At 27.1% G+C, this 26431-nt stretch overlaps 1 protein-coding gene across 1 annotated transcript; it reads right to left on the reverse strand.

The window, feature by feature from the left end:
• Nucleotides 1-1255: 1255 nt before the first annotated feature.
• LOC107442182 (tetraspanin-7) lies at nucleotides 1256-25328 on the reverse strand. The gene is made up of 7 exons (XM_016055676.3): nucleotides 25074-25328; nucleotides 19275-19463; nucleotides 14522-14692; nucleotides 11122-11259; nucleotides 8388-8471; nucleotides 5950-6028; nucleotides 1256-2010 (listed from the first exon to the last, which is right to left on the reverse strand). Exons 1-6 carry the CDS (start codon nucleotides 25149-25151, stop codon nucleotides 5957-5959), a joined length of 732 nt encoding a protein of 243 aa, XP_015911162.2. The 5' UTR covers nucleotides 25152-25328; the 3' UTR covers nucleotides 1256-2010; nucleotides 5950-5956.
• Nucleotides 25329-26431: the final 1103 nt, after the last annotated feature.

Here is a 26431-nt window from a genome sequence, read left to right on the forward strand (position 1 = left end):
TTAAATAGCCATTAAAACAACAGATAAAAACTATTATTTTCATTATTGCAAAGTTTAGTTAAACTCTCCTAAAACTTATAAAATATAAACTTAAACTAGTAATCTAACGGTATATAGCTAAAGAGATATAGATATTTGATTTTCAAAATTAATTTTGTTAACTGATTGCAGGGCTGCCACTGGATGAAAACAAGAAAAATAGTTGCTTTAGTTGCATCATATATGAAAAAAAGTCCCCTTAATAGTCTCCAAGATATATAAAATAGTTGCTAACATCATATCCTCCTCTAACACAATTTTAATTATTTGTGCTGTAATAGTATAAAATTCAAATAATATGCAGTTAGATACTCATATTTATAAAAAATGTACATTTATTTGTGGATTTGCCAACAATATATAGATAGAGGAATGCTTAGGGAACTGCTGTAGAATTTTTAAACATTTTAAAAATATCTATTTTTAGTTTTACTCTTTATGAGGCATAAAGCTTCAGATATCATATAAGAAACAATAGTTGTAAATAAAGAAAAAACATTTGGAAAAAAAAAGCTAGGGACTAAAATTTTAAGCATTATAAAAAAATGAAGTAGAAATGACAATTACTTTCATACATAAATTTTTTTTAACCTTACTATAAAATAAATATTTAATAATAAATAGTAAAATAAAAATTTTAAAAAAACCTTTTTTTCTATTCTAAATCGCTCTAAAAAAATTAACTACACATTTTGTGTAATTAAAGAGAATTTTTTTAATTTTGCTACTTTGCTCAAATTAAAAGACGGGGGAAAACGTAACCCTCAGAGATATTACATTAGCTTTCTGAAGCAGGAGCATTCACGTAGTGCGAATTCAAATTCCATCAGTCTGATTGGTTAAACATGTCTGTCTTGCTTTTGACATCAAACAGTAAGGAAGCATAAAGTTAGGATAAAACGAAAGCGAGGCAAAAAAAAGCGGGGGAAGGGGGAAACTCATGAAGCTATTCTTGATTATAGTCGCTAATTGGCTTAAAAAAAGTCGCCGATTTTATGCAATTCATTGCAAATTAGTAGTTTTTACTCATATTTCTACTAAAATAGTCGCCATAGTAGCTATTGCTTTAAAATAGTCGTTTTAGTCGCCTTTTTAGTCTCCAATGGCGGCCCTGCTGATTGGGATTTAATAAGAAATACAATAAGGTTTTTTTTTTTATTTAATAATTTTGAACATTTTATTACTTAATTTCAGGTCATATCTGAATTTATTCCACTTTTTCAAATTATTATTTTATGAAATTCTAATTAAAATATAAATTAAACCAGATTTATTTGTGTATAAATTTTATCAATCTTACATGTGCAATTTTAGAGCAAAATTAGCATAAGTAAGATTGAATTAAGATATGTAAGGTTGCATGTTAGATAAAGTCCAATTATTACAATAGTCTTTGATTAGCTACCTTGGGATCGCCAAGAAATTAAAATTTTGGAAGATAATGCAGAAGATTCACTGCGTAAATTCTGCTAACTGGTATACCTCCAATAAAAAATAATGATTATCTATCGAGACTTGTGGATTTTTCAGAAGTTAGAAATTTGAGGGGTATAAGTTTATATCTTTTCTAGTGTACGAATATACAGAAGTGCAATATTAAAAGGCTTTAAAAATTTTGTGTATAGTTATATTTTATGGAGGGAAATTTTAATTTATTTCAAACCATTCAGAAATATATTTAAGTGACCTTTATAGTAAAATATATAAAAGAATAACATATGCATATATAAAATATCAGAAACATAAATCCTTTTTTTATAGAATAAATATATTTTATAATAGTTTAAAAAATAAAAGCCTGACAAGATCGTTAAATATATATTTAAAATGAGATATGTATATAAAATTCTCGAAAGGCTCTAGAATAAATGCTTTACAAATTGAGAGCACAAAAACATTGTTAGTGAGATTGTGACAAAGCGAAGAAACATATAGCAAAAGTAAACCATGCCAAATAATTCATCTACAGACCTGCAAAAAATAATAATAAAAAATATATATTATGATATTTTTATTTTAAAATATATAGCAATTGTTAAGAAAAATTAGATGCATATTATAATGAACAAATCGTTTTCATTTATAATTCCACAAACATTGAGTTTTTCATATAATATTTTAATTGGGACTTTAATTAGAACTATTGTTTATTTAACACTTTTGTCTAACATAGTAAACATGCTTAATGACAGAACATAATTATGAATATTTATTCATTTATTGACATTTATATAAAATGAATAATTTAAAGCTATAATCAGAGGTAGAAATTAAGATAATTTAGTTACTTGTTTGAGGATTCAGTATAAATAAAACATAATACAAATCTGCCCTCATATTCATTCTCTTTGACCATTTACATGCCTCTAATTATATTTTTTTGAAAATTAAAAATAAATTTAAAAGAAATTCAGAATACTATGATGCCACAATAGACACAACATATTTCCTCTTCCCATGCTCCTAACTGTTTGTTAAGAACAATTCTCTTACTTTAAATTTGGAACTCTTGGCGATTGGACAAGGAGGGCTTCAGACTCTCAAATTCAACCATTGAATTTATCTTTACAGAAATATTTGTCGATTGACTTGAGAATGATTCTCTTTATCCCTTAGAAGGACTTTATTTTATTAATTCTGAGTATGGCCAAATTCTCTAAATATTAAATCAATTTTTCTCAAATCAATTTGTTAATATTTTTGCGATAAATATCCATTCTTCATAACAAATTCGGATGTATCTCACATGGCCAAACATTATAGTACTTAAATTCAACAAAGAAACTGCCTCTGCTATACAGTAAAGAATTTGGACTAAATCGCCATGAAAAATACAGAAAAGCTGTGATGTCCCAATAATGATAAAATATCCTACTTTGTGAGAAAACCCTGACCAAATCAAGAAATCGAAAATCAAAATACAATCCTTTTACATCAATTGCTGGTCTGTGAGACCACTAATAATTATTTTATGATGGTCTCTGATCAACGGACTATTGTTAATTTCCACCTAAGCTGTAATAAATTATAAAAAGTTTTCAAACACAAATTTTAAAGTATTACAACAAGGAAATATTATTTTATCTAAATAAATAATTCACTCATTAACATACTGAAGTAATTTTCCAAAAATAAACATACTTCTCAAAATTTATGTAATTTAAGTTAGAAATCTAAAAAATAAATTAATAATCCTAGAAAAATCAACATTTTTTACTTTTTATAAAAAATTTGCAATGCAAGTTAGATTAAATTTGACATAAAACACAATGGTTTTAGAGTTATAATTTATACATTTAACACTGGTTAACTTTTGAGTTCGTAGGTTCCTTATAAATTGTTATCATCCCAAACTAATGTTATTTTCCTAAGATAATAGATAACCCACATGAAAAAATTTGAAAATTCCTTAATTAGAAAAGAGTTTATAGCTTTGGAAAATTAAATGGCAATTTATATACCAATACCGATTCATTCAATATTAATTGTAACACAAAGTTAAAGATCCTGGAAATTTCAAATGCGAAAACTCAATATAAAGGTAATAATTCATATACCATACATTTTTCACATTTAATATAATTTTTTGAACTAAGATTTATACTTAAATTGCCAACCAATGTATATAGTAACTAATTTAAGAAAAACTTACTTTCTACACGAATCACGATATTAGATTTTAAAATCACAAGAATTTGAGTTGCAATCAATATTGCATTTTTAAATTGCGTGAATATGAATTGCGATATCGGATTTTAAAAAAGCGAAAATACAAATCGTTATATTGGATTCTAAAAAAGCGAAAATGTAAATTGCGATATTTAATTTTTAATTTGCTTGCAATAATATGAAAAAGAGATGAGATTCTTAAATCATGAAAATTCTAATAACACTGCGTAGCTTTTAAATTATGAATAAATACAAAATTCGATGCTCAATATTACAAACAAGTGATTACGAATCAAAATATCAATACAAGCAATATTGGATTTTAAAAATACATTAATACGAAAAGCGAGGCTGGATTTTGAACTCTCGTGAATAAGAATCGCGATATTGGATTTTTAAAACACATGAATATGAATCCTGATGATTTTAAAAATGTGCAAAAAGAAATTGCAAGAATGATTTTTAAATCTTGTGAATACAAATTGCAGCATGTAACTTATAAATCAGATAAATATGAAAATTGATGTTTGATATTAAAATAGCATGATAATGTATTGCAATATTAGTGGACTCCGGCACGGTTTTAAATTTTCAAAATGGAGAAAATTCGCCAATTAGCGGAAGAATCACATGCTTGTAAATATCTAATCAAAGAATGAAACTGATCTACACAAATTCAAAAAAAGACAAAATAAGTAAATAACATTTAAAATAATAAATCAAAATGGTAAAGCGCTAAAACCAAATTTGTCTTATTTTAATTTAGAAAGTCAGAAACACAATTCTAGCAGAAAACGAATATTTTAAGATATGTGTATTAGCAAAGCAGCACTTCATCTGGGGACGCACTGCCTGCCAACACACAGTATTTTAATTCAAAGTATTTTAAAGACATTCAAATAATTCGTCTGATATTGAAGCCCGCATAAATAGGCCTATGCGGTGAAATTTAGGATTTTTTGTTCCTGAAACATGATGGCAGTACTTTTTTTAAAATTTTTACTCATTAAATGTTTTTTGCTTTATTTTTCAAGATTTTCAAAAGGGGTCAGCACTTGATATATTTCTAAAGTTTTCTTAATGATTTGGCAATTTATATTTCTTTTTATTTGGTTATTCTAATCATAGCTTTATCTTTATTTATTTTTCTTATATGTGGGCGTTTCATTATTAAGTCTTACTGTGTACTTTTAAATAGTGTTTTATGCCATTAATTTTTCATCGAATTTACATTCCAATTTTTCAAATTACTTTTTCTTATTTGTCTATCCATTATGGGGCCTCGGGACACAGTCAGTTTTTGGTATTACCACTGATGACAAAGAGGTTCCTGTGTGTCCCCTGATGAATTTTAAATATCTCGTAAACAGGATTTAAGCGAAAGTTTCAAAATTTTGAGTAGCAGATTGTTGAACTCTGGGAAAATTTAGTCAGATTATAAATTTTCGTTTGAGAGGAAGTTCACGAACCAATGATATGTGGAATTTTGCAAAATTTCACGGAAAAAATCACATGCCTTACTTTCAACTTTGTTGCTGCTAACGTCAGAAAATGGGAAATAGCATTTTTTGTGATAATTTGTAAAAGCTGATATTTTATTTTTCACTAAAAGTACAATAAAAAATAGATAAAAATCAATATGCTATTTTATTATTGAGAATTTCAAACCTACATAGTTAACTATTATTAGAATTCAAAATATAATAAATTATTTAATGACAGAATAATTATTTAGAACACAGTTTACAGTCTTGCCAACCTCACCTAATTAAAAAAGAAGCATTTTCCAGAAACATGGGATAGTGCCATAAATTAAAAATTTTCTAGACAAAAATACAATTATAACCCACATAAATATATTTAGTTCTTTAATTGAACTTGTTTTTAGTCCCTTAATATTAATCTATAATTGTTCTAAAATAATATATATCAGAACACATTCTAGAAATAGAAACGGAGAGACAACTGAAAAGAGTTTTATATTTTCAATAAAGATCACACTTCAGTGAAAAAGGGCAATTTATTCCACAAAGGGCTTGTTTTTAAAAACAAAAGACATTATGTCAAAAGTTTTTCTTTTTTAATTAAAAGTGATGCTGTTTCTTCTAAAAGATGACTCAGATAATATACTACTTGAAGTTTAACAACAGTTAAGAATTGAGGTTTGTAAATGAAACTAAATAACATAGCATTGAAAAAAAATTTAATAAGCATGTGTAATATTTAACAATGTAAACTTACTAGAAGCTCAAGCCACTGGTTCATATTTGGCTTTATCAGCATATTTAGCTAGACAGCATGCCAGTGTTACTCCCAAAAGCTACATTAAAAAGAAAAGATAGTTTAAAATGCAACATAAATCAACTTTTTAAAATATAAAAACAAATGTTTATAATCTAATGTAATTAAAATTTTAATATGATGTTGGTAATTTTTTAATAAAGCAAGAAATACTTTTTCAAAGTAACTTAAAGACAAGTTTCTTATCCAAGTTAAAGACACTTTCATTTTCTAAAAATAGAATTAACTTTGTCTTTTATTTGCTTGAATGTTTTTTTTCCATCATAATAACAAGAAAATAAATATATATTTTAAGACACCTATTAAGTTAATCTAATTTAATTACAAAATAAATTTATATAAAGTATAATATTGAATTGCTCTGCTTAGGAAGCTGCCGTTGAAGTAAAAAATAAATTCTGCGTAACTTGCCAAAATATTAAACATTAAAATTTATAATATTTAAAATCTAAGTATAAAATATAATTATTTTCCAGTTTTTTTACAACAATTAGAAAAATATAGTAAAAAAACAGTATTCAGTGACTATTAACATTAACTATATGCTAAATTTTAAGAACAAAACAATAAGGATATATAACAGATATTCATAGAGCTTTTTAGCTGTTTTCCCATAAAATTCATTGAGTAGAAAGTTTAACTGATTAAATTAAGTAAATTGATTTTTTAAGTATTTACCATTGTCATTTTTTTAAAATAAATCTATAAAATTAAAAGTATACTTTTAAATAGTTATTAAACATGATATTTTCTTATGTCATATATATTATTTTATAAATTACAATTTCAAATTAATCTAATACAAAACTATTTTACTAAACTATATTTCTTATTAACTAATAAGAAATAAAAACAAAAACTTTACAAAAAAAGTTTTAAAACCAATTTAATAACCATTAACTGTGAAAATAAAAGCTTGCTAAAAATTATAGTTTGTCACCTATCGAAAAGGGCATTCTCATTTTTTTTTAACAAAACATAACAAAAATGTTTGAAATATAAATCAATTTCTGTTCAGATTTAGAATATTGTTCCTGCCAAATAAAATTATCTTAAAACTGAGGTGTTTTTTGTAGTTTGAAACAGCAACACAATTGGACGGACAAACTAATGGTAATAGCATAGTTTTAACCACCTAATTACAAAAATTGTAAAAAGACTGACCTTTATAAAACCTCTCTAACTATTAATACAATTTTACATTGTTAGTTAAGTATCATTTTACAAGATTAATAAAAAAAATTGCTTTATATTTACTTTGCTCATAAATATTGAAGTAATTTTGAATTGCAATATTATTCGAATTTTACAGACAACATTTAACAAATGTTAATATCATGAAACACTAAAGAAAATGTAGGAAATCTTCCAGATTATTCTTACTTGGAAAAATGCCAATCCAACTAGGCCACCAAACAAAGCACCCAAATTTCTATTCACAAAGTCAACAACTTTATTATAGCAGCCCTAAATCAAATGAAATTATACATTAGAACACATTCTTTATCACATCATTTAACATTTTCTGCAGAAAGGTATTTTTAACTTTATACTTTCACCAAAAAATTTTAGATTTATGCAAGTTATTTTACAATTAGCAAATGCCATTTTAAGAAATACGTTAAAGGCACAGTAACTAAAACCAAAACAAGAATCACTCTTCGGTCAAGTGCAGATGGTTATAATTTATTTACTCAGTGTTTTCACCACAGCGCGAGAACGCGAGAATCTCGCATATTTTTTTATATTCTCGTATTAAAAAATTATAACCTTGAGAAATTCGCGTATTCTATAAGCCAATTTCGAAATTGCCGAATTTCTCGCATTTTGAAAAAAATTTCTCATTTGCACCATTTAGAATAAAATCCGTTTCACTTTTCTTAATGAATCTTTTATTATTTTCCACATCTGCCCCATTATCTAGCGTCCCTATTTACCAGTATTGTTCAGAACCTTTAAGAACACCATCCTTCCGAACCACGGAACCTCTTTCAGAGCGCATTTCTCTGCAACCACGTGTTTACCGTAGGTAAGGTTTCTTCATGTAAGATGTTCAAATTTTTTGCTCGTTAATGTAAGATGGACAAATACCTTGTAAAGTCAATATCTTCTACTCCGAAACAGACAAATGAAAATGAAACAAATGTGGGTAGAAACGATCAAAACGAAACAAATACGCATTTGAGCAACCTAATGAAANAAGATTAATAAAAAAAATTGCTTTATATTTACTTTGCTCATAAATATTGATGTAATTTTGAATTGCAATATTATTCTAATTTTACAGACAACATTTAACAAATGTTAATATCATGAAACACTATAGAGCATTACAACAAATTAAAGAAAATGTAGGAAATCTTCCAGATTATTCTTACTTGGAAAAATGCCAATCCAACTAGGCCACCAAACAAAGCACCCAAATTTCTATTCACAAAGTCAACAACTTTATTATAGCAGCCCTAAATCAAATGAAATTATAGATTAAAACAGGTCCTTTATCACATCATTAAACATTTTCGACAGAAAGGTATCTTTAACTTTATACTTTCACCGAAAAATTTTAGATTTATGCAAGTTATTTTACAATTAGCAAATGCTGTTTTAAAAAATACATTAAAGGCACAGTAACTAAAACAGAAACAAGAATCACTCTTTGGTCAAGTGCAGATGGTTATAATTTATTTACTTCTCCAACCTAATGCAAATATTTGTTAGTTTTACTCAAAAAGTCTTCAACAAAAGTAAATTCATCCCAATGCTTGAATTACTTTTCTTGTTATCGTAAAATGAATATGAAATTATAGAAATCAAACTTGAAGAGTTGTAAAGTGTGCAAAAAGAAAGCAAGCACCCAAAATAACTTTTGATCAAATAGTTAGATTTTCATATACTAAAACTTAATCTGAATCTTTGAGGCCCCAAACTTAAATATGTTAATTAATTTGTGCAGATAAGATTATAAGTTACCAAATTAAACATAGAAACATACTTTCTCAGAGTAAATGCAACATTTATTTTCAACTGATTTTAACAGTTACCCTCAAAATATGAAGAGTAGCTGCAATATGGAAAACAGGATTCTAATAGTTTTGTCAAAAGAACAGTCGAAAATTTGGAGATGGAAAATTTATATAGTTTGAAGATCCATTGTATATTTCTTAAATATAAATTTATAGCATTTTGTTAACCTGTTGAAAATGAAGTTCCTTTATCAGCGTGCAATATTGTGTTCAGTGACAAATCTTTCTTCAATTAATAATTAACATTCAAAATGTTAAGTGTAAACTAACTTTAATTTCCTTCTTTCATTTTAATGTTGAATGCAATTAATCTAACAATTAATGCAATTAATTTAACCAATGTATCCAATTTAATGAAAAATTTTATATAATCTGCTAGATTTAGATGATACTTTATTTTCCTTAAATTTTAGTCTAATCATTAATTTATTAATTAATATTTTGAATTAAAGGAAGATTTAGTTTATCTATATTAAGCCAGTATTTAAACATTTAGTTCAGCTTTTTTAAATTATTTTTCTTCAATTAAAACTTATAAAAAATAAATGCAATTCAAAAATTTGTTTAAAAAAGATTTAAGTAATTTATAAACATGAAAAAAATACCTACTAATTAATTTTTCCACCAAAAAATTTAATTCTGTTTTAAAGATTTCAACTCAAATGCTTTTTTAATTCGAAAATATATTACACTATAACAATGTGTAAATAATCTTGATATAAAAGCTAAATTCATTTTAGCTACAAAAAAGTTTTTTTCTTCCTATAACCCTCTTCCAAAAAAAGTTGAGCACCTTTATTTCATAATAATATGTAACTGTTTCCTAATCCTCGTTTTAAGACATTATAATTATCTTAAAATTAAAGTAGACTTGAAAAAAAGGTTCCATGGTAGCTCTATTACAATAAGATTGTTTTTTTTTCTTTAAGAAATAAAAAGTTTTATTTGAATGATGAATGCAATATCAGAGTTGCGATCTGCCAAAACGAATTAGCGTATATCATTTCAATGCAGCTAAGATTTTCTTCAATGCTAAACATACCATAACTGGTCAAAAGATCGGCTATTGCATGTTGTATTGTAAAGTGTTGGTATGTTTAGTGTTAACTCGCTGTTTCACGCTTGGATAAAAAGTATGACCAATCTTTAAATATATTTAACCCATACTAGTGGTAAGAAATAGTACAGTAGGGAACCGATTATCCGGAATGATCGGGACCATCGCTATTCCGGATAACTGATTTTTCCGGTTTTCTGCATCGCTACAAAAAGCCGTTTTTTTAATTGTTAAACCAAACTGAAAAAAAAAAAATTTGGATATAATCTTAAAAAGAAGGAAAAACGATGAAATACACTAATGATTTTTTCCAAAATGATGGTAAGATAAACATCCTTCAAAAAAGAAAGGAAAATCCTAAAATCTTATGAGGAGAAAAAAAAAAATATTTTTTAAATGGCGGGAAAATTTATCGAATTTCGTTCCGGTTTTTAGGTTTTCCGGTTTTCTGATTTCCGGATAACGGGTTCTGTACTGTATCTGTAGCAACAAAATAATATGGGCCCTCATTGGATCAATATTCACAAATCTTGGCTCAGGAGTCAAAGGGCTGTAATTTTCCAACATTGGTTCCATATAGAATTGTCTGATTTACCCGATATCTTACAGCCACTTTACAACCAATATCAGAGCTTTATATAGAATTGTAAAACTCGCCCATTATTTTATAGTCATTATTCAGCCTATATTAACCTGTGTTAAAAATTCTAGACATCCCAATGTTGGTCTCTTGGTGCATGTTCATATAGGACCCAAATTGAGCCACATTTGGACCAAACTGGGGCCAAAGTAAAATTGTTGCTACGGATAATATATTCAACAGCTAACTGAATAAGATATATATATAGATATATATATACAGTACAGAACCCGTTATCCGGAAATCAGAAAACCGGAAAACCAAAAAACCGGAACAAAATTCGATAAATTTTCTTGCCATTTTAAAAAAAAAAAAATTTTCCTNACATCACTTGTTTGTCAAGGTGTAACTTTTTTTACCTAAATGGTTGCAACAAATAAATCAATACTCACTTCAACATAAATATCATCCGTGCCCATGAGTGGTGCATACTGGCAAGCATTGCTATCCTTGCAACAGCTGATAGGAACTGAATCATTCTTCCACACGGCATTCCAATCTTCAAAGTCCTTAACACCACAACATTTTAGCTGAAACAAATAATGAAGTTAGAAACAAAAGTATACCTAAGGGAGAAGAAGTCCAGATCTTCAAAAGACAAAGAATGTGATGCTATATCTGAATGAATGCTATCAGAATGGGATGGTATAACTTACAGGGAAAGCAAGTATACAATATATATTTAAATTCAATGAATGAGCTCTTGAAGCAAAGTTCCAGTCAGGAGCTAGACAACCTGAACCAGTCGTTGTTGGTCAGGTATACTGCTTCCTACCAAGAAATTTTCCTTGCAAATTTTGCTTTTCCTTCATTTTGAAATTTAAATGTGTAGAAAGTGTTCAGACCAGGGTTGGGGTTTTGCCGTCAAAAACTGGTTTTTCACATGACAGTGGTAAAAACCATGTTTTTACCGGTAAAAACCGTCAAAAACCCACTGTTTTCTTAAATTTATGGCATATAGCGAACAATATATTATTTTCACATAATTGCCTTTATAAATGAATGTTGCTAATGATTGCTATTGATTTTGCAACTATATACATGTATTCTTATAGAAGGATATACATTCATACAGAAAAATTGTAATATACTTATTGAAAATAGTGATACTTACTATTATCATTATAGCTTGATTTGCAAAGGGTTCAAAATTTTGCACTTCTTAATTGTTAGAAATAAACAAACAAACAAAAAAGCTTGGAACTATTAATAAATTCAAGAACTAAAAAGAAGAATTTAAAATTTGGCATTTCTTAAATATTAGAAATAAGCTAAACAAATATTTCAAAACTTAGAACTACTAACAAACTCATGAATTACTGCTATTTTGTCAAGTTAAAAACTTTTACTCAGTTGAAAACGCACATTAAACAAAACTTAATTACAAACAAAATTACATGTTCAGTAGTCGGGGTCACTGTGCTGAAGTATACGATAGCAAGTGACTAATTTTGCGCATTTTTCATTGCCCAGTCAATTTCTGAGTTTAGTATGGATGAGTCCTAAATTCCAGAAGATTCTTTCAATGGATGCGGAACTGGATGGGCGAGACATAAGCACTTGAATTAAAGCAAAATTGATAAGAAAAAATTGAAAGCAAAATTGATAAGAAAAGTTTATTTTATGAGGCTTTCTTTTTATATGTACATGTATTTCTCAAAACAAGATTTTATGAATGGAAGTAATCAATCTTGACATTCTTCAGTAATGTAATATGCCAAACAAAATGATGCTTGGAAATGTTGAAAATTTTGTTTAGTATCCTAATATTTTTACTTCAAAAAGTATGTTTTGATATAATAATGTTGGGAAAATGCAAGAATCTGTTCTTAAATATCTTTTAACAATTATTTTTCTAATTTTATTGCCCAAAAATGAATTAATTTTAAATTATAAACAGTTGAACTCAAATAAAAATACAGTTTCACCAAGGTTTTTGACGTGACGGTAAAAACTGTCATGTGTCAAAAACTTGCCAACCCTGGTTCAGACAAACATAGAGTAAGCCATGAAGTTTTAAATACTGAAAAGAAAATTTTAAAATATACAAATGAAAATAAATTAAAAGATGATAACTAAGGATTACGCAATGGAGGAGTTCTCTTCTAATAATTAGTTTGCATTTTAATATTTCAGGGGTGATTGTGACCCCGACTTAAAAATTCTGAAAATTTCTCGAGTAAAATCATTAATGACACATTTCAAAATCCATGTCTTCATCAATTTAAATCACTGATATTTCATAAACACGAAATTCTAAATAAATTATGTGCAGCATAATTTAAATGAATAATTATGTATAAGTTTACTTTTATGTCTAATAACATTTATTATTCAAAAAGAAAAAATCTTTACAAATGAAAGAGATGCCAAGTGTAAATTCTAGTTCTAATACTTTTAAATGAAATATACAAGAATTTTTAGACATAAATGTGATCAATGATTTCTTGTAACTTCTAGACCTTGAATTTCCTTAAACTTCCGGATCGCGGTTAGCGAAAAATCAATGGAAGCATTTGTTTCAGCAATTGAAACTTCGATGATAAGTAATAATAAAACTATTAAAAATCATCATACCTCTAATTAAATATTTAAAAATAGTATTTTATTGGTTATAACATTCATAATTATCTTAATAAATTTTATTCATAAAGTTGGAATTCTGCCAAAAGAAGATTAATTATTCACGGTTCCTTAATTGAAAAAAATTGGAAACCACTGATTTCAAAAGAGTAAGGGAAGGCTTGAGTGCAAACCAACTGTTTCAAGAGGATCCTCTGTTGCTGAACATCTTGTTTTCTCTTTTAAACATCAAGTCGGGTTTACATTATGTCTATGTGAGCTAACTTCCTTTCATATATAAGTATATATGGTTAGAGCACGATTTAAAAAATTTTAATACAGTGAATTTTAAGAAAATTAGACACTATTCTTGTTTAGGGTCACAATTCAAATATTCTATCAGGATGCCACAATCTCAATATTGTGTTTTAATATTCATTTGCAAAAACATTCAAGTGTAACTATAATGTTTTGAAAGTATTTTATATGACTTAAAAGCCTGTATGCTTTCATTTACACTTTTGTAAAAGAAATATCAATAACACCAATTAATGGTGGCTGAAAAATAAAATTTGCATACTATCACATGCATATGTTAGTTAAGAAAATAGGAAAGATGGTGAGTAAATGATTAAAAATGCAATTTGATTTAAAAAAATCTTTAAGAAATGAAAACTATTTTATACATATGTTAGTTAATGTGTATGTTTTCATCTTTAATCATTTTTAAAATTGCTACGCACCTGCAATATTTTAAAAGCTTCCAAATTTTTTTTAATTTAAATATCATGAAACACTAATGCCGGATTTCTCATTTTGTTAACTAAATAAGGTAATAAAGATAGCACAACAAAATAAGTATTTGAAAGGCTTTCAAATTTATAAATTTTACCTAACAATACTGCGAATGGCAAGTTTTGCAAACTAAATAAAGTAATTACACACAACAATACAAAAGTGAATAAAATATATGAAAAGCAGTTAAACTTATTCAATATAAATTTAATAAAAAACTTATATTAAATTGTGTATTTTGTAGACTAATCATAATATTTAACTATTAACAATTATGATATCACATCTAAACAAAAGACAATGAATCATTTGCATTAATTTAATTTAAATTTATAAAACAAAACTATCACAAGATAAAGTGTGAAAAAAATGAAGCATCTTTAAAAAAGAATAAAATAAATAACTTTAAGTAAATGTAAAAAAAAAAAGACTCACATATTTTTGAAGCATATCAACATCTCTATCTCGAATTCGCCCATTGCCATAATGTGTTATACTGTTATTTAAACCAGTCTCAAATCCATTTTGTAGCTTGTTACGGTATACATACCCAGCTATGCCAGCAGCAACTTCACAGATGAATACAAGACTCAAAAAGATAGCCAACTAAATTAAAATTTAAAACACTGTTAAGTTCATATTGAAAGAATGCAAAAATAAAAATAATTAAATTTTTAATGGTTCGATAATATAGAAAAGAATGTGTGTTAAACAAATCATAACATTATATCAAACTTTAATCATTTTGCTAAAAATCACTGATAAAGATTAAATGCACAAATTTAAAAACAATCACAAAAAATGGTGCAATAAACAGGTATAAGAACAATTTAAGCCTGTAATCAAGGACAGAGGTCCAGAACTCAACTTCTCGAAAATACTATGTTAAGTTAGTGCTAAAGTTAGTTGAATTTTTTAAAAAAATTAAGAGAAACCTTCCAATCTTTTATTTTAAAAATAATTTTTATCAGCTGGTTACTTAACTTCAATTACTCAAGAATTCTTCAATTTCTTAATTGTTTCAAAACAAGATTAAGAATTATGTTTGCATGAATCTTGCAAAACTTTAACTTCAAATACAAAAATTAAAAAAGGAAAAATAATAAAAGTACTACAACACTACGAATAAAAATTATATTACTTATTAGAACACTTCAAATAATTTAAATAGAGCATGATTTTTGTTTTAAAAAAATTTCATATTATTTTGTGGTTCAAGTGTTAAATCTTTTAATTTTTCATTTAAATTCAAAACACTGATCTAATAGCATTAAATACTGAAACTGAAGTTTAATAATTCAAATAAAAGCATATTAAATTATAATATTTTTCCTTATTCAGACTTTCTAAATTTCTTTTTTGACTCAGACTTTCAAAAAAATATATACAGTGAAACCTCCTCTTATTGACACTCCTGCAAAATGGACGCCTCTCAATACGGACATATTTTTAATTCCCCGGGAATCTTCTAAGAATAAACAATTATATACATAATCCGCAAAACGGACACTCCCTTAACACGGGCAGTCATTTTGGCCCTGAAACATTATTTTCTATCTCTTCAAACAGGACGCTACTTTTTCTAAATTTTTTTAAAAAAAAAATATTTCTGCTTTAAATTGCAAGGGGGGAAAATGCAACTTTTCATCATTTTTAAAGCATGTAAATTTTTTGCCTTATCCATAACTAAATATATTTGTTAAGCTATTTTACTACTGAAGAATCAATCTTTCTCCTGTAACCTTGTCTTATCTTTTTTAAAAAAAGGAGAGAGAATAATACTGCTCTCCTGAAATAATTCGGACAGCAGCATGGGTGCAAGTTGGAAAAAAGGCCAAGACTGAAAATTTTTTGACTGAAATACCTAACATACACAATATCCCCTCGACTTATGCAAACTAAGAAAGCTTTACCATAATACATCATTAAATACTGTACAAAAAATATTTATTCATCTGTCTTTTGATAAAATAACAACAGGACAGAAGAAAGTAGACCAATAACGTAGACCTAAAAAATATTTTTACGGNAGACTGTGTTAAAAAAGAGAGCAGTAAGATGTGTTCATATAAATGAAACACTTATTCAGACACTTGATAGCTGATCAATTGTGAATAATCAACTCCATAGGTCCTCATGACTTACAGGTATGCATTGCTTTTTTTTTCTGTGAATTGTGGAAGGTTTACTTTCAAGAATGTACTAACCATGTTCCCTTTTAAATGGTAGGTAGGTGTAAGGGGGTGTAAACCTAATAATTGAAACCGACTGAGGACTGAAAGCTCCAATTCGGTATCATATGTCTAGCTTGCGTATCTATGCTAATAGGAAAATTATATTTATTTGTCTGTAGTTACATCTAGAATTATGTATTTATATCAAATTTCTTTATATATTCTTTTTTATCTTTCTTAAAGGTTAAATTAATATCCTTGTAGATAGTTATTGTAGATTATTTAATTATTTTTACATCTTTGAAAATATTCTACAAACAATTTACACTGCTAAACTTTGTTATTAGTGTACCCTTCCCGTAAATGGACAACTCTCATAAGCGGACAATTTTTTCGAACCCAAGAATGTCCGCTTAACGAAGGTTTTACTGTATATATATCAATGTAAGTGCGTGTTTTTCATATTTTAATAGATATTTTTTTCAAGCATCTATTCTATCTCTATAGATATAGTGGATTATACAGTATGGATAGTAAAAGAAAGAGCAAATAAATATCAGGATTTAAGTGTTGATCAAAATTTCTTTAGCAAAAAAGCGAAAATCAGATCAAAAATCTGGAACAAAATGCTAATATGCCACAGGCCTTATGAATAGAATTTCGTTTACCATTCTAGAAGCTTTGATGTGTTTCAATTGAATACAAGTTTTAAAATTTCATTAAAAAAAAAAACAAGATTTTTTTTAATTGTAGAGTTTCATTTTTTCTTGCTAATAATTATTTGATCGTAGCTTAGAATCGCTTTTTTTAAATTTGTTTGAGCAATTTTTCCCTGCTTACAAAGGCAGAATCTATCATAAGAATTTTTTAAAAGATTTAATGCTGCGATTCTTGTCGTGACCTTTTTTTTATGAAATTTTTTTTGCTCAAAAATCTTGTAAAGTACTTTAGCAAAAAAGCTTATATATCATGTTTCATCTAATTATTTTTAAATAGTTTTATGGCATTTTATTAAAAATCCTAGTATAGTGAAAGCTCTGACAAATATTTAGTTAATCTTAAAATTATACTTTTAAAAAAACATTTCACAAACATTGCAAATAAAATGAAAATATTAAATTGACATCATCAAAATTATAATTCTCCAAGACCAGAAAAAATATGGGTGGGTTTTATCATAATTGCATTTTATTATTATAAATTTATAATAGAATAAACTCTTAACTGCATATATTGAAATATTTACATTTCCATTATTTCTATATTCTGTGTTTTAAAATTTTTAATTCACTTTTTTAAAGACACATATTACTAGAAATTGCAAATAATGTGCTAAGGTATTCTCACAAAAATTTGAGAAACTAATTCACTCACAAAACAGTTGAAATTAGTCATATTGTAAAAATGGAATTACTTTTTTCCGTACCTTAATACATATAGTTACATGATACTTTTAATATGTAGCACCTTTTAACAACTGGTGAAATACTTGTTCTAGAATTTTCGTTCAGGTGCATTCCTTGTTGTTAAAAAACTAAAGCTTATTCTAGAAGTTCTCTTTCACTGTACATAACATAGGACACAATAACACAGTTGGATAAGTAATGCACTACACCAGTGGTCGGCAAAGTGCGGCTCCGGAGCCGCATGTGGCTCTTTGGCTCCTTAAGTGCGGCTCTGGCACAAATATCCACGGAAGGCGCAATTATATTTTTATTTAAAAAAAAACTTGATAAGAAAAAAAATTACATCTTATTTTGATAAATTAAAATTCCTCTGTAAATCGAGAGCATGTATAATTTTTTGTTTAAGTTAAAAGACAGATAGGTAATTAAAATTCTATATTGTTGTAAAAATACGTAGCGAACATCGAGCCAAAGTTTATTAGTTTTCGTAAACGTAAACACAAACCATGTACAAGCTACAGGCTGAAATTGTTCGTATGTTTTCGGCGTACTCCGGTGTGATACAAAGGTACCACAAGCATGCGCGCATACTTTTTCTAAATGAGTGGGGGTACAAATTGGCATCACAACACAAGTGGTCTGCTTTGAATGACCTGGAGAAGGAAGACATGATCATATTCAACGCTTGGAATAGTATTCCTGACTCTTACGATCAGCTGAAAAAGCTCGCTTTTGCTGTTCTTTCCCTTTTCGGTTCTACATATATATGCGAACAATCTTTTTCAAGCATGAACATTATCAAGAGTAAACTGAGAAGTCCTCTTATTGATGAGAACTTGGAATCATGCCTAAAATTAAAAACAACAGCATACAAACCTGAATTGCTCAAACTTTCCAAGGAGATGCAAGCACATTGTTCGCATTAATAAATATTTATTAAGTATGAAATTTAGTTTTATTTAGTGTACTACTTATTTAGTGTAATAAAAGTTTACTAAACAAGCAGATTTGGCTCCCAATTCGTTCTAAAAATTGTTGTAATGTTCATGTTTGGCTCTTTGGCTAAAAAGTTTGCCGACCACTGCACTACACCATTGCATAAATACAGTTTTCATGCTAAAAATTAATTTGATGCCTTTCACTTAAATTTGTATAATATATTTCTTCATTTAAACATTTAGTAGTTTTTCATAATTCTAAAACAGAATAGGTTAATCCTACAAAGGTAATTAGACCCTATTGCTGCAGTTAAAAATATTATTGCTAATTTATCAATGTTAATGACATTAACAATAAAATGTATTAACAGTTATGGTTATTAAGGGCTTAGTTATGAATTAAATTAATGGTGTTTATTAATGCTGCAAGACTTATGCTAAGAATATAAAGAATTTTAAAAAAATAATGAAAAACTCAAATTTGAAAAAAACTCAATTGAACTCGGAAAGAATAGGATAATAAAACGCTGGGGAAAAAACCAGGGGATTGGGTTTTTTCAAATATACCCAGGTTTTTTACAACCCTGCATCTCATACGGTTTAGAAACAGGAAAAAAAAATTATGCAATTAAATTTCTTATATTATTTTAAAATTCTGAAGTAATCTTACCACATATAATAAAATGGGTTGACCTTTAACAGTACAACAACAGGCAAACAGTCCAACAACTACAATCAAGGCTCCCGTTCCAATAAAAATGTAAGGAACCGCATCGTTATAATCATCCGAAAGATCCAGAAGATAATGCAGAGAAAGTTTCATCCATAGTCCAAAGGCTAATAATATTATTCCTGCGACCTAAATAATTATAAAAATTTTATAAGTTACCAATTAAAATATATTAACCACATTTTTTAAGAAAAGGGGAAAAATTACGTTTCTCATTAAAAGAAAATTATAAACAATTAAAAACAAACTATTCATATCTAGAATATTTCCTAAAAAATCCTATGCCCAGATATTTTAAAAATTTTGACATAGATAATTAATAAGCTAAATAAAAACAAAAAGAGGGTACTTGAGCCATTTTTAAACATAAAATAAGAACTTTTTAAGCTCACCAAAAATAGTTTTCGGTACTTTAAACAGCACAACAATAATGAATGTTTAGATCCTTTTATTGACAGTTTTTCTTATAAATTAACAATTTTTACAGACTCATGATAAATAATATACTTATAATTTTATTAGCCACCAAAAGAAAAAAAAAACATTTTATACAAATTTTAAAAAATATATTTAATGTGGAATTGTTCATTTTGCTCTTTAAGCAAATAATTACTTTGTTCAATCATGCAAAAAATAATAATTTCACCTTAAAATTCCTGTTAGTTACTTTTTATAAAAAAAATTATCTTTATTAAATCAACTGAATAAAAGGGAGACAAAATTTTCGAAGTGATACGAAGTGTTTATCGGCTGCTCTAAAACCCTAAATGACCTAATAAAACTATTTATTTAACGAAGGATCCAAGGATTATTGTTGTTTTTTGCCAATAAAATTGTGGTTGTTTCTAATAACACTATTTGACCATGAGACGAGATCACAAGCCAATTTAGGCAGCCATTAGTTTTTTGAGAAGTCAGGAAGGGTACGTTTCATTTGATAAGAGAAAACTCCAAGGGTAATAGTATATCTCAGCTCAGAACCTTACAGATAGATGGTAACACCACTCATTCTTAAGGACACTTTCACAATTTAGTCAGAGGACTGAAGGGGAAGAAAACTTTCTCCTGATCCCTTTACCTATGGCACTGCTCACAGCGACTAACCACAGGACTTTGGATTCCATAGATTTTACAAGCATGTATATCACAAATAATCAGTAGTTCTTAGCAGAGTAGAGGATTAAATGCTGGACCCTGTGAGCACTGAGCTACCATGGCCCAATAAGATTGTTCCATAATTGTGTGAAAAGTTAATCTTTAATAATGTTTAACAAATTTCTGACCATTGTTTTAAACTACATTTGTTAACTAAACACAGTATTACACAGAGCTAATAATAAAATTAAATATATTTCATTACAGATCTTATTTTCTGTTCCTTATAGTAGAACAGCTGATAAATTTAGATACTGATTTAAGATTTGTATAAAAAAATGTTGAACAATAAAGTTAATTTTTAGTGAAGCGATGATGTGGTGTGGATCTCATATATTCTCAAGAAGAGATTTCAGTTTTGAGTTGCCTTTCCAGTTCATAGTTTTAAGTATTTTGAGGTCTTGATCTCAAGTCATTCAGAATATTGCACTTTGGATATAGCACTACGTGAATTCAGAATAATTATCAAAGCCAAAAATAATAATAATAGCAGAGAACATTAAGAAAGGACATTAAATAAATATTTAAATAAGAGATAAATATTTTACAAGTGAACACTTTTATTATTTTCATTAATTTTTAAGCTGATGACAACCATAGAACCTGGATCATACCATGTGATTTACCTATCCAAAGAAAATACAAGGAACAATATAACTCTGAACCGGACCGATAAAAAGTCTATGCTGATGACACATTTTCTAATCACCAACCTTATACTGGTGGAAGGAGTTTTTTTTTGTGACCAGCTTACTTCTCATTCTATCTTTGGAAGTTAGCAAACAGCTTTTCAATGAGGAAGCTTCGGTCCTGAATTTCATTAATTTTCCACAAAAGTTTTTAAACTCTTTGAAGACAGAAAATGTCTCCAACTTTTAACAGGTGCTTTCAAATGACACCAAAAGCATATAATCTCTTTCATTTGCAGTGAAAATATCAAAAATAATGAAAAATGCGAGAAAAAAATTTTAAACAAGACATTTTATTTTTATAGAGAATACAAACGAAAAGCAGACAAGCATGATGATAAAATTGACAGATGAAAACGTCATACTCACTTAAAAGTTCAAAATTCAGCAAAAAAATAAGCTAATTTTAATAGTCATAAACTCATGAATTTTGCATGTGTAATATTATATGGCAATTTAAAACTGCTCAGAAATGAAATGTGAGTTCGATGAAGATGGTTCAGCACCAGATATTAGTTATATATAAAAAAAATTTTAAAAATCTTCGTTGCACACATAAATAATGATCCAACCTTCTGAGATATCTTAGATTATCCAAAATCTATAAAAAAGTTGGAATCGATGGATCAGATTATTGTTCTTAAGTGAATCCACACCAATGTGGACTCAGTGGTAATAGAAAGGTTGATGTATGGGCTAAGACGGGTGCTTGTGCTCAAAGCTAGATGGCTTGAGTTAAAGCTTCCCCTAAAGTATGCGATAACAAAAATGAAGCTCTCTTAACTCCAAGTTCACTTTTTCAGTTTTGCATGAATAAAACTGAAATTCGACTGATGCTGAGCTGCATAGACTAGTATGTAGAAGTACTAAATCTATTATAACATAATAAATTAACATATAACTAGGAAATTCATTCTTACAACTGTACCAAATATTAATATTAATTTAAAAGGTACCTCAAGGTTAATAGATTGATAGATTGATTGATTGAGCTTTTAATAGATTGATTGAAAAAAATTTTAACTCATTTAAACAAACATTTATATTTTTTATAAAATATTACATTTATATTTCTAATAAATTGATGTAAGTTTTTTTCATCAAAGAAAAGTTTTGTAAAGAAATAATATTTTTTTTAAAAAATTTCTCCATGACTGCTTGCATTTTCTCTAAAGTCTTGTTCGCACGGTCTAACATATTCTACTGAATATAATTAGTAACAATAAATCAATAAAAAATTATAAGTTGAAATCAGACAACTATTGGCCAACAATTCAATTTTACTAAATCTAAAAAATCTGTCTCAACTGTAACATAAAAAGAATAAAAAACAATATTTAGATTCATAATAATTAACAACTCACAGTTATTGCTAGTAATATATGCCGAATAGTTATAGTATTGATCTTAAAGTATTAAGATTATTATTAGAAAAACCGATAGTTTTAATAATTTTGGCAATATTTTTATTTGTGATATATAATATAAATCATAATTATTGTAGTATATAACAGGGTTGGGTTTTTGACGTCAAAAAGTGGTTTTTGACATGACAAGGGTATAATACTGGTATAAACTGTCAAAAACCCGTCGAAAACGTCAAAAACTGAAGTTTGCCAAGAAAATATATAAACTTCAAAACTACCAACAGTTGCCATGCATTATATTGAAATTTAATTATACTATAGGTAATCAGCAGGTTTTAAAATATTTTTTAATTAAAATTAAGGTAAAATAACAGATTTAAAATCTCAGAAATTTATATTCAAATGCATGTGCAGAAAAATTTTGCACAAAAATTGTTTAAATATTTATATTTAAAAAAATTTTTTTTTTCTTTTTGATACTTAAGAAAATTAAAAGTTTATTACTATGCATTTTTGACATATAAGGAACATATAACTAATATTTATAAGGAACTTACAAGTTATGTTGTATAAATACAAACTTGATATAAGATACAAGTGTATAAAAATTTTTTTTTAATGTTATACCGAATATCTTTATTATCCAGTATGTTAATTTGAATTTAAAAGTAGTTATATTTATGAATAATGATAAATATAATTCATATTGTTTATTATATTTATTTATAATTATTACACTTATCATTTTAAAACAATTTTTATCTCTTAATTTTTTTTTCTCCACTTGTATTAAGAATACAAATAATGCATATCTTGAAAGCAAGAAGTAATTATTCAACAGCTGAATATTTAGATATTCAACAAAACTATATAGTATTCAGCAAAATGAAATTCACAAGTATTTGGATAAACTAAATTTTCAGCATAGTAAATGAATAGGCTGAATATACTGTAAATCGACACTAACTACTCTGTGTATTTAACAGAAAGCACTTAAATTTGTATTGTCTTATGTTAAAAAGATTATTAAGAAGATTTAAAAGAATATTAAAAAGATTTTTCTTTAAAAGATGTCTAATGTACAAAACTGCTAATGTTTATCTTTAAAAATGTCTAATTTTTAGTATAATCTATACTATACACTAAATTTGGTTATAAATAAATTTCTTAATAATATCACTGCAGATTTTCAATAACACATGAAAATGAATACATAATATTACAAAAGATGTGAGTTTTCAAAAGTACAAGATTTTGGTTACTATTCAAAATATAAGTGTTTCTTCAAAATTTTAAATTTATTTTTTCTAGAACATATTTAGAAACACTATCCTCTATAAAAAATATATAAATTTTATGTATTAATTAAATTTCACATATGAATATAGGTTTTTGACATTTTCGACAGTGAGGTTTTTGACGTGACGGTTTAAACCATGGTTTAAACTGTCAAAAACTGTCACATGTCAAAAACCTGCCAACCCTGGTATATAATGATATATATTGAGCAAGATTTAGCATCTGATAAAATGTCTCCTATGTCCTAAGTTTTTGACAGTTTATGACACCACTTTACACCAGATTTTTGATGTCTAACACCCAACATTGTACCCAACTAGCCCCTTCACAAGGTGGTTGCAATAGTTAGACTTTTTACTCAACCTGACAGTCTGATTGGACATCTTTTAAGAACCCCTGTATAAATAGTCATTGCCTAATAAGACTTCTCACCAACGAATATTGCTTGAGAAAGTAGTCCCATGAAAGACTCGGTAGTAAATATGAAAGATGGCCACAATATTTTCTATTGACTGCTTTATGGCCTACCTTAGTCAAATGGTTCAGAAAGGTGAGAAGCCTATGAGACAATGACTTTTTTTATTTCTTTATTTTTTGTTCTGTGTTTCAGTGTTACATTTTGTCAAGTTCTCTGTTCTGAAAAATATTTAATTATATTAATATTCAATAAGTAAATATGAATTATATATCTTTAATTAGATTGGGATAAGAAATATATCACATCCCTTATAAAAGCTTATTGTGCAAAGATAAGTGAAAAATATATTAATAAGAGCCATAAGTGAAATCAAAGTAATTTCATAAAAACAAAGATCAAAAATGAAATTTATTAAGTAAACTACTTGCGTTAAAATCGAAAATAAATTAAAGTGAAAATGAAATCTCTGGTTTCACTATTTAAACGTTGTTGTTTAAAACAAAAGTGACTTAAATATTATCAATTGTTTAAATGATATGTGATAGTAGTTTAGATTAAATAAAAAATCAATAAAAGTAAAAGTAGAAAAATATGTCACGTTAATAACTGCTTGTAATTATTAGATAGCAAACATAAAATCAATTTCCTTTTACGTTAAACAAAACTTATTTATATTAAAAATAATAAGATTAAATACAGTTATTCATAATTAACATGACTTTATGCGTAGCATTTAATATAATAACAAACAAGGAAACGCAAACACAGCTGTTCTAATTACGTCATTTAAATAAATGAAAATTGCGCATACCCAAAATATCACATTAAATAAAAGAAGCAACAGTTTCATACAAGTCACAGCAGCAACAGTTTGAAGTCTTCGACTCATTTTAAAATCTGCTAACAGCACCTATTTATTAAATACTTGAGATTTTTGATAATTTTCCTAGAGGATAAAATTATTGATCTATAAAATTAATCACTTCTAGCGATAACAAAAACAGTTTTAGTTTCAGCCAGATGTTCACGTAACGATATCATTGGTCGATGACCATGGTTCGTAATTGAATTTTCTCGAGTGCAGAACAGTTTATTTTAGCTTGTAGCTTTCTAAAATTGAAATTTTTGAATTGGGGTGGGACGTGTTTTTACCATGTAAGCTCTAAGCAGCATAAATAATAAAATTAATTTTCACAGATAGAGATCTTGGTCGCACTCTGTCGTCTGCTTATAATGGAGGAATCCAAATCAAAATTGAAAAGGATAGTTTTATCAATAAATATATGATGATATCGAACTGAACTAACTGAAAGAGAGTCTTAATTAAGCATAGAATGTTGTAAAACTTCCTTATTCTTTCATATCACTGTCGTGTTAATTCTTGAGAACAACTTTATTCTTACTATATGTGTTGTACATTCCCTAGGACAGAGACACATAGATTTGTTATTAGTTTGTAATTTATTTAATAAAATTAATTTTTAAAAAAAATATTTCACTTTATAAGATCAAGTTTTTTTAAAAATTAATGATTTGGTCATGTGAATAGAAAGTATAATAAAATACACTTTATAGTATTTAGGATTTTTAAAATTAGGGAAACATTAAAAATGGTTATCAATGTAATATGAAATTGAGAGAAAAATGTTATTTCTGCAGTTCTTGTTTTAATTAAATGATAAAACCGAACCACTGACAAAATATTACACAAATGTTTTTTTCTGTTAAAAAACTGGGTAAAAATTTCTATTCATCAGCTCAGCAGCAGAATTTTCAGATCTAATCTGCTGCAGATTCTTCAAAATCATAATTTCTCTGTGGCCTAAATGCAATTAAATGTAAGACTTAATATCGTACAAATTAGGCTTACCCATACTTAAAGTAAATTTTGAATTTGCAAAATAGTAGATAAAAATTAAATCAAGAAATGTATGTGTATATTAAATTTAAACATACATATCTTGTGTGTTCAAATTGACAATTTAATGTTGCCTAAAAGACAGATGCTTAAACATCTTACATAGCTTAAACATCTAATAAACTTAAGTGGAAAAAAAATGATATAAAGTTCAGGATTTATGGAATAAATGTGTTTATGATATATCACTCAAGATAAAACTTTCTTAAACTATAATTGGAAAAGTTTAACCCAAACTTTACACATAGCAA

Source organism: Parasteatoda tepidariorum, chromosome 5 (genome assembly GCF_043381705.1).
Source record: "Parasteatoda tepidariorum isolate YZ-2023 chromosome 5, CAS_Ptep_4.0, whole genome shotgun sequence".
Classification (NCBI taxonomy): domain Eukaryota; kingdom Metazoa; phylum Arthropoda; class Arachnida; order Araneae; family Theridiidae; genus Parasteatoda; species Parasteatoda tepidariorum.

What these genes read in the sequence shown, in the direction of transcription:
- LOC107442182 (XM_016055676.3), bottom strand. Translation starts at nt 25,151, where the DNA reads ATGAGTCGAAGACTTCAAACTGTTGCTGCTGTGACTTGTATGAAACTG. An exon ending in AACCCATTTTATTATATGTG is followed by an intron (nt 14,693 to 19,274) that starts GTAAGATTACTT and finishes ATTTTAATTTAG; the next exon opens with TTGGCTATCTTTTTGAGTCT. An exon ending in TTGGATTGGCATTTTTCCAA is followed by an intron (nt 6,029 to 8,387) that starts GTAAGAATAATC and finishes TTTTTAATGTAG; the next exon opens with CTTTTGGGAGTAACACTGGC.